This window comes from Drosophila santomea, chromosome 3R (genome assembly GCF_016746245.2).
Source record: "Drosophila santomea strain STO CAGO 1482 chromosome 3R, Prin_Dsan_1.1, whole genome shotgun sequence".
Classification (NCBI taxonomy): Eukaryota; Metazoa; Arthropoda; class Insecta; order Diptera; family Drosophilidae; genus Drosophila; species Drosophila santomea.
This window is the reverse complement of record NC_053019.2, coordinates 6,529,313-6,537,784: the sequence shown is the minus strand read 5'-3', so window position 1 is coordinate 6,537,784 and position 8,472 is coordinate 6,529,313. Positions and strand designations below refer to the sequence as shown.

General features: G+C 41.5%; 3 protein-coding genes and 1 long non-coding RNA gene across 8 annotated transcripts; 2 read left to right on the top strand and 2 right to left on the bottom strand.

Moving 5' to 3' along the window:
- Positions 1-906: 906 nt before the first annotated feature.
- Positions 907-4,697, bottom strand: LOC120451774. Its single transcript, XM_044006333.1, has 6 exons — positions 4,635-4,697; positions 4,556-4,580; positions 4,181-4,294; positions 3,486-3,664; positions 1,631-2,907; positions 907-1,366 (listed from the first exon to the last, which is right to left on the bottom strand). Exons 1-6 carry the CDS (start codon positions 4,680-4,682, stop codon positions 1,120-1,122), a joined length of 1,890 nt encoding a protein of 629 aa, XP_043862268.1. The 5' UTR covers positions 4,683-4,697; the 3' UTR covers positions 907-1,119.
- Positions 4,698-5,283: 586 nt separating this feature from the next.
- LOC120451775 (antennal-specific protein OS-C) lies at positions 5,284-6,294 on the top strand. Of its 5 annotated transcripts, none has more exons than XM_039635710.2 (3): positions 5,284-5,629; positions 5,679-5,853; positions 5,920-6,294. In XM_039635710.2, exons 1-3 carry the CDS (start codon positions 5,501-5,503, stop codon positions 6,045-6,047), a joined length of 432 nt encoding a protein of 143 aa, XP_039491644.1. In that variant the 5' UTR covers positions 5,284-5,500; the 3' UTR covers positions 6,048-6,294. The 5 variants fall into 5 exon arrangements, with proteins under 5 accessions (XP_039491644.1, XP_039491641.1, XP_039491640.1 ...); XM_039635707.2 differs by having other exon boundaries at positions 5,378-5,629; positions 5,908-6,289; XM_039635711.2 differs by having other exon boundaries at positions 5,461-5,629; positions 5,682-5,853; positions 5,920-6,289.
- Positions 6,295-6,340: 46 nt separating this feature from the next.
- LOC120451776 lies at positions 6,341-7,014 on the bottom strand. Its single transcript, XM_039635712.2, has 2 exons — positions 6,914-7,014; positions 6,341-6,861 (listed from the first exon to the last, which is right to left on the bottom strand). The coding sequence occupies exons 1-2, from the start codon at positions 6,914-6,916 to the stop codon at positions 6,382-6,384; spliced, it is 483 nt and encodes a 160-aa protein (XP_039491646.2). The 5' UTR covers positions 6,917-7,014; the 3' UTR covers positions 6,341-6,381.
- Positions 7,015-7,065: 51 nt separating this feature from the next.
- On the top strand, positions 7,066-7,696 carry LOC120452667. Its single transcript, XR_005616489.2, has 2 exons — positions 7,066-7,162; positions 7,214-7,696. It is a non-coding gene; the product is annotated as an uncharacterized LOC120452667 (long non-coding RNA).
- Positions 7,697-8,472: the final 776 nt, after the last annotated feature.

Genomic DNA, 8,472 nt, shown 5'->3' with positions numbered 1-8,472 from the left:
GGTATGTTTGGTATGGGTTGGGGGAAGTGGCGGAATGCCGGTCGAGAAGTTCGCAGGTCCCAGATGATGATGGTGATGATGATATGGACGATGATGATGACCTGCGCAACAATAGTTTGCATCTCAGAGATACCCAAAATGAAGTTGTTCTGCTCGGTAGCCGAGTTTTCTTGTTATTGTAGCTGGCTTGCCGCAATCAACTGCACTGCATGTTGCGGTTCCTCGAACAAGTCGCCTTTTCCAGCATCAGAATGCTGGTGTTTGTGTATCTAATCACATTAGCACGTGCGCATATCCTTTTCGTCTTTTGCTGGTACATACATATAAGTTACGGGGAGGTATGCGGAGACAGCTCTTGCTCCCCAGGCTGCCATTCGGAGCCAGGACTGTGCAAACTAAAAACATTTTGGCCGCTTTGTTTTTGGCTCATTTCGCTTGTCGATTTTGATTATTTGTCTCGGGCAGCCCGCACATACTTTTGTTTTGCCAGCTCGCCCCAACTATTTGTATCTCAAAGTTGGCCCACACACGTATGCCAAATGCATTCGTTATTTTCTTTGAGGTCTTCAAACTTTTCCACAAAGACCAAATAGTTCTGCTGCTTCTCAGTTTGGTACGAAATTTACCCACTTGTTAAAGAAGGCCAAATAAGAAAATTGTATAGTGTTGATCCACATCACTTCCACATCATACAAGACGTTTGAATTTGAATTTGAAGTATAAGTTAAACAAAGTTGCCATTCTGGACAAAACTGGCGTTGCCAGAAGGTAAATGTTGCCAGCTTAGATTGATGAAATGCAAGCTTTGTGCCAGATTATTAAATGTTTATTATATTTGAATATTTCTCCTTAATTTTGAACCCCTTGAATGAATTTTAAATGTGCATGATTTTATAAACAACGTCATTTTAAATGCAAGCAAATATTGTATTTATTTCATAGCAAGCGCATGAACAAGCAAGTCTAACAAGTCTTCAGCGAAAAACTTTGAAATTTTGTTTGGCGGCTTTAAATCTCAGCGGTTAACAAAGCATTTTACTTTTCTTTTTATACAATTCCTGTATATATGCGTTTAAGCAATATTGTTGAGATTGCTGTATAGTAACAGGTACTACCGCATTACTCCGCCTTCACTGGCACATAGGTCAGGATGATGCTGGAGTGTGGGGCCACCTTGAGTTCTTTGAGATTAACCCTTCCAGCATGAGCAACCTTTCCGGAAATATCCATGTTGTTGTTGTACTGCTCACTGAAATAGGACACGGTCATCTTGTCTGGCAGATTCTCCGGAATAGTAAAGTTGCTCGCCTGTGGCACTTCGGTGGGATTGAAGATGACGAAGTAGCCTGGATTTCCAGACTTGATCCTGTGGAAAAACACAAAAATGGGTTAGATACAATTAAAGAGATGTGTGAAATCTTTTAACATTCTACTACATATAAACTCAAAACTAAAACTAATATAATGTAACAATAAAAATGTTATAAAAATATATAACATTAAAATACTACTTTGCAACATACAGGGATACATGGTTTAAGTTTTTACCTTTGCCTTCAAGTGACAAGCATAATGAATTATACAAAAGTTAGTAACAATTACAATCGAGACAGTCAATGACTTAAATTACCTGGAGAAGGCGACCAGTGGATCGGCCTGGTATAGAGTGAGTTCTCCGTGCATGTAGGATGCAGTCTTGCGCAGAGAGGTGATCTGCCTGTAGGTCTCTTCAGTAACGTTCTGATATGCCACAGCGTCCACAGCCACCACGGGAACACCGGGCAGCAGCGATAGGAACATGGCCAGAGCGGATGGATCCTGCGGGGTGTCTACATAGATGTCCGCGAAGTTCCACTGCAGCCAGCTGTCGTTTCCTGCTTGGAAGAGTGTGTTCTCCAGATCCTTCTGCAGCGACTTTTCTGGCTTTGATTTGCTGAGCACCTTAACAAAGTCTCCGTACATGGGCAGATCGATGCCATATGCATCAGTAACTTCGTTCAACTGGTAGACCTGTGGTTTGATGACATCCTCGGCAACCGAAAAGAAAGCCTCGTCGGAAGCATTCTTGACGATGCTCAGGTATTCATAGAGCACATTGCCCAGACCGGATTGGAAAGTGGTTTGCTTGTGGTCGTAGAAGCCATAGTCATTGGGTCCAAGGCTCAAGTCCTTCGGCGATGCAGAGTTCACCTCATCCTCGAGGCCATCGGATAGCACAAAGAACTTGGTATTTTTAAGGCGGAAGCCTCGAACGCCCAATGCCACCAGATGCTGCAAGACTCCTCCGAACTCGTTCCTAATGATGGTACTGTTCATCTGGAGATCGTAGTACCCGTCTTCGAACTGGGAGAGCACATAGCTGTCTCCCAGCTTTTCCCAGGCGCTGCGATTTCCGCCCACCTTGAGCCAGTTGTTGGGTTGACTGTTTCCCCCGCTCACCCAGACAAAGGCGGATCGCTTCTCCGGGTCCGCAATGGCATCCTGCATCAGCTGCGAGTCCTTTGTCGCGTAGTTGGGCGTCAGGTCAATTATAACCCTGGTATCGCTGCCCTGGTACAGAGCCACCAATTGCTTGATCTTCTCCTCCACCTCCGGCTTCTTCACGTCGTAGGTCAGAGCAGCTGGCAGCTCATAAATGGCGCCAGCAGAAACCAGCTTATTGGCGACCTGAACATCCTCCGCCTTGCAGGTTTGAACGCTGGCGAACTTCGCATGTGGTCCACGCTTGTACCATGGCAGTGGCTGCGGAGCAGCGCACTTGGGGGCTCCGATGATGATCAGGATGGCGCCCACCAGCATGCCCACCCAAATGGCCCAGAAACACACGAAGAAGATCCAGCGGAGACGCACCCAGAAAGGATCGTTGGCATACTTCATGAGTTCCTCCTTGCTCATACCAGTAAAGGCCTGTGATGACGAAAAATATAGAATGCCACAATTTCCGTTTATTAGTTATTCTCATATTAAAATATTAATGTTTATAGCAATAAAAGGCCTTAGGGTTAAAGAGGGAAACAGATTTTAGATTGCAGAAGCGAGTAATAAGATGTTAGTTATATGTAATATGAGTAATAGTTATTTGATAATAATTACTTAAAAACAATAGCTCTGCACAAACAAATGAAATACATTTATATTTTCATATACACATCCGCATATACATATGTATGTATGTATATTTATTGAATGACAAGCCAAGGTCATTACCCGGAGAACAAAATTCAACTATGTGATGTATTATTTGGTGTGTATAACTGGGAGCCAATCATAGCCACATAGATGCATATTTTTGAATGAACATAACTAGTGACTAACGATATAACTATTGAAATTTTGTAGCTTTTTAAATAAAAAAGCAAATATATCTGAGCTGCAAGTTTATCAAACCCTTGCGAAGGTTTTAATGATTTTACTATACAGTCAGAAGCGAGTTTCCTTTCTTGTGTTTCGATTATTATTAATATTTAGGTATGTATTGCACTCACAGGCTTGCCTCCGTTGACGGTTCCGATGTCGACCTTGGCATCGCCGTTCTGGTGATCGCCCTTGATGAACTTCACCTCATCCCGACGCTCGGCCAGCTTGTCCTCCACTCCGTTGGAGCCCAGCATCTGCTCGTCGGCGCCATCGGTGTGGGCCGCCTTCTCATCCTGGACCATGTCGACTGAAAAGTAAATGATTCAACAAAGGTTAATTGGCTCAAATCAGTTTCAATTAGCCTAAGCACATAAACCTAATGCCCACAGACTTTCTACGGCGAACGGAGCCAGCTTTGTAAGGTTATGTCGAGATCAGAAGCCACATTTCTCATGATTCACAACAGAAGGGGAGTTTTCCGTATGAGATTTTCCAGGGAGCAACTTGCTGACGTCACGGATAGCGAGCCACGCTTCGAGTTTGCGCTTCATTTGGAAATGGACCTGTGGCTTGTTTGGAAATCGATATCGTTTTCCGCATACTCTTCTTATCTCCCGCACTGATAAGCCATAACCACACACACACACACACACGCCCACCCGACCCCGAACATACCCCGAACCCACAAAAATGGCAGATATATACCTTTAAATATAGATACTTAGATACATTTTCATGGGCGCTTCCAGTGAAAATTCGACGCATTGTTACGTCAGCCATCCATTTTTCCCCAGATGTAGACAACATTTCTTTGTTTAATTACCTTTTTCTGTGTTCGAACTGCCTCCCACAAATGTATCTTCGGCTATAGATTTGTAGACCTCCGTGGAATCGGTTGGGTTTTCAGCAGCTGCGTTCGTTGTACTAAGAGACACGCCTTAAATAGACCACTGCGAAAATTAGCGAATTAAACGCGGTGAGGCATTCTGTGCAAGTGGCTCGCATGTGTGGAATGTAAAATATTTTATGAGAACGAATACGGGCTTACTAGGAATAAATGTTGCCATCGGTCATACTTCCTTCAACTTTTTTCAAAATACCTCGGTGAGTTTTAGTGCGTTTTACGCTGTCTTACAGAAGCTCAATGCTGCAACCCTGACTGGCGCGAAAATTGAATAGTTTGCTAAGGAAAACTCACCAGGAGCTGGAAGCGTGACGGAGCTCTGCAATATTGTTATTACTAAAAACGCTAAGATATTTTAGTGAACTGAACTTACTTTGCTGGCGCCACCTCCAAAAAATTTCAAGCGCGATAATAGATGCATGGCAATAGTTTGTTCCTGAGTTGGTAAGAAATGTATTTATTTAAATGAAAACATAGAGAGATCGCTGTAGTCGAGTTCCCCGACTATCCGAATTAGTAAATAAAATAAGTAAATTCGTCAAGTAACATTGTAATTTCATACGGATTATTTTCATTTACAGTTACTGTATACAATTATATAATGATAATTAATTTAATATTCCCATATAAAACAGTTTGCACAAAAAATATGTGTACACACACTTAACTTTTTAGCAAGGAACTATAAACACAAAATGCAATATTTGGCACGGCTTTGTACTATACTGTGACCTGTCCGATAAGAGGTCTGATTCGCAACTAAAGTTGCAGTTTCGCGCTGGCAGTGCAACGCCCCAGAGCCACAACGCAGTCCAAACCGCTCCTTGAGTTTGATTTAATTATACCTGTGAAAAAAACGCGTTCCGTGTGCGTAAGTACGATTTATGGCCCGCGGCGATTGAGATTGAGCCGGGCCCAAAAACTACCTGTCTGTCTGCGTGGCAGCTTACCTGAGCTCTCTCGCTTGGCCAAAAGCGAAGTTGGCGGACCTGGTTTTGTGGTCAGCCACCAGCGCAGTGCAAACTGCACTCGTCGGCGCATTCCAGGCCAAAATATGCTGAGTTGCCGGGTGTTTGGGGAGTCAGAGTCTGCCGACTCCACAAGGTTGGCGAATAGAACTCAAATTAGTATAGCTGGGCCACACTAAAATTGACCAATTTCTGCATTACCCTGCATATTACCTTTGTCCGATTAAGAGACATGCAAGTGTCATTAGCCTATTAAGTGGCAGCTATATATATGGCAGCCGGGTGCGTAAGCCCCAACCAAGTTGACAAAATGGGTTTTCACATGGGACGACAGCTGCTACTCTCCGGATTTCTGCTGGTGATGCTCCAGGTTTTGTCCCAAACGCAGGCCAGGCCACAGGTGATTAACGAGTATAATCAATCCAAACACGCATAATCCCATCCGCCAGCAGGATGTTATCACGGTTGCCGGCGAGGAGACAGAGGTTGTGATTAAGCAGGAGGGCGATGGCGACGATGATGACTCCTCGTCCGAGGAAACAGTCGAGGATTCGGAGGAAAGCAGGCGCAGACGTCGCGAGGTGAATACGGACAACACGCCATCGGCTCGGGCGGTCATTCCAGGTTTGCCAGATCCGGCCACCATAATCAAGATCGCTGAGCTTTTTCAATCCGTAGGCGAGCAAGTAGTCCCCATTCTCGTGGAGGCCATTCTTCCCAGCGTGGATGAAGCAGGCGATCGCTTCGCAAGATCTTTGCCATTTCTGAAAAAATTGACTCCTGGCTCTGAATTGTTTGCCACCGAGAAGAACGAATAGCCCAGCCTTCATTAATGTGACAACTATGGAAGGAACTGAAACGGAGTTTGTTTGACTTTTGTATCTGCATTGTAAATGTTAAACAAGTGAATAATATTTGGTTATAGTTTGGTTTCTTAAGTTTTTAAAAATATTATTCCCTAAAAATCTGACTTACAAACAGTAATAGTTTCACTATATAAAGACATGGTATAACACTTTTACTTATAAGAGGTATTAGAGGTACTACCCTAATTTATTTTATTTCGGTTGCTTTAATGTACTACAAATTGCTTTTAAAATTAAAAGATTCGTTTATTGGCGTATATTTTATTATTGCAGTTCAGATAGTGGTTTAACCTTTTGATTCCACTATTTCATTTTCCGCACTGGTTAAAATATAATAGCTTCGGAATCCAGGCCTCTCCCTACAATTTCTTTCGAATTTTCCAAATAAAATGTCAATAACGCTATCGATTGCTTCCGACATGCTTCCGCCACATAGCAGTGTCTCCGTGAAAACTTTGTGGATAAGTGGGTGAATGGGTTTGTCTAGACATACTTCATTGAGCCTGTCCAAAATTCCACTAATCATGCCACGGATCACTTTGCTAGCCAAGTTCTTCTCTTTGAAAATATCCGTGCAGTGATTATAGAACTTTCCCGCATGATCTCCATATTTAAGTTGGGTTGTTTGATTGGTTCTGGCCTTTATGACACTCTGCTTTGGTTTCACAACGCTTCTGTAATGACTCTTGATAAGTGTGCTGCGAGCCCCAAGCACACAGGGCAATAAAACTATCAGGATGCAGGATAACACTACGGTTAAGTGTCGCTACAAAAATTAATACGTTAAACCAGGACAAAGATTTTAGGCAAAACATTACCATCTTGATTGCTTGCAGATCCAATTGCTATTGACATTTATTTGCTGGTCTCTAAATCCTTTCGCTTTGCATACTTCGGATTTTACGCTTCATGGTTATACCTTATTCTGTTAGTGCACTTTATATCCGAAAGGCCATCATAAAAAGTTTGTAAAAGTAGTTTGCCCATCCACAGGGTAGTACCATCATAAAAATACATCTCGGTTAGAGTGTGATAACTTTGGAAGAAGGCATATTATTCATTATTCGGTAATCATGTTCTTGAGGTTAATATTGGCAATTTATTTAACCACAAATCAGGCCCTAGGTAATGGAGTCGATCGGAAGCTGTTCATTAGGTCGTAATGAAATAATTATGCATGGCGTCCTATCCGTGTTCCTGTCTGCTTATTGCCAACAAAGTATTGGTAAATAATTTGCATAAACTCAGTGTGCACCGTTCTGCTGGTTTCCTTTTTTCGAGGAACCCTCAGAAGATCTACATATGCCCATACATCTTCTCATTAACCATAATGACCTGACATGCCTACTACTACTGTAATAAGTCAACTTTGTTTTTCTGACTTTTTTTGGAGGCTTGGCAACTTCACATCAGATCGATGCAAGGTCAAATACCTTTTGAAATTCAACTTGTTGTTGAACCTTTTTTGAAATTTTACGTATCTGTACATTCGGATTGGCAAATAATCCCTGGTACCTACTGATTATTGTTTGAAATAGGATGGTACTAAATAATTATAAATATCTTGCTGTTTGCCGGATAGATTTCTGGCTTCAAATTTATTATTTATTTATTTAACGTACATATACGTTGTAGACAAAAGTTTTAAACGTATGATACAATATACATATATCGGCTATAGCTGCTGGGGCTTTTAGCCGGACTTCTTCAATATTTACTTAAGTATTTAGTTACTACTATATTCATAATTATTTACAATATATATACAGGGATTTACAATTGGGGGTTACGGAGATTTGCTATTTGTACTACGAATGAATGTTTACAGTAGCTGGGTTATGTTTGCTTTTTTCCGAAATTTAAGTAAATGTTAAAGATTTTCGGGTGGGCGATTTTTAAGATGCCTGTAAGGTTAAAATTAAAGTTGCTGGATCTATGTTTGAAAATAAAATTGAAGAAAATAACCAAAAACGGCGTTTTTTGTCGTAACCATTCCACGAGCAGTATGTTTTCAGAAAGTAGATAGTATTATCTATTTTATTGTCCACTTTCTTGATATCTTAAATGATGTATTTAAACATACTATGGACTTTAAACATTATTATAACACTTATTAGATCGATAACTTACAACGTTTTGCGAACGCTTTTACATCTATACACAGATTTGAAACCCTAAAAGTATTCTTCTCTCTTTTGTATGTAAGTCGCGATGTATGTAAACAATAGTTCTGTCGAAGATCTCAAGGTGGCGCCACCAAACTTATCATATTATTACATTCTTATTACATATGTATGACATTAAAAGGAGGTGCACAGGAAAGGCAATACACACTTTAAAAAAATTTCAAAATCATTTGGGACATTTGTGACGCCCC

What these genes read in the sequence shown, in the direction of transcription:
- LOC120451774 (XM_044006333.1), bottom strand. Translation starts at nt 4,682, where the DNA reads ATGCATCTATTATCGCGCTTGAAATTTTTTGGAGGTGGCGCCAGCAAA. An exon ending in CGTCACGCTTCCAGCTCCTG is followed by an intron (nt 4,295 to 4,555) that starts GTGAGTTTTCCT and finishes GGTCTATTTAAG; the next exon opens with GCGTGTCTCTTAGTACAACG. An exon ending in CAGTTCGAACACAGAAAAAG is followed by an intron (nt 3,665 to 4,180) that starts GTAATTAAACAA and finishes TTTACTTTTCAG; the next exon opens with TCGACATGGTCCAGGATGAG.
- LOC120451775 (XM_039635706.2), top strand. Translation starts at nt 5,501, where the DNA reads ATGGCAGCCGGGTGCGTAAGCCCCAACCAAGTTGACAAAATGGGTTTT. An exon ending in AAACGCAGGCCAGGCCACAG is followed by an intron (nt 5,630 to 5,681) that starts GTGATTAACGAG and finishes ATCCGCCAGCAG; the next exon opens with GATGTTATCACGGTTGCCGG.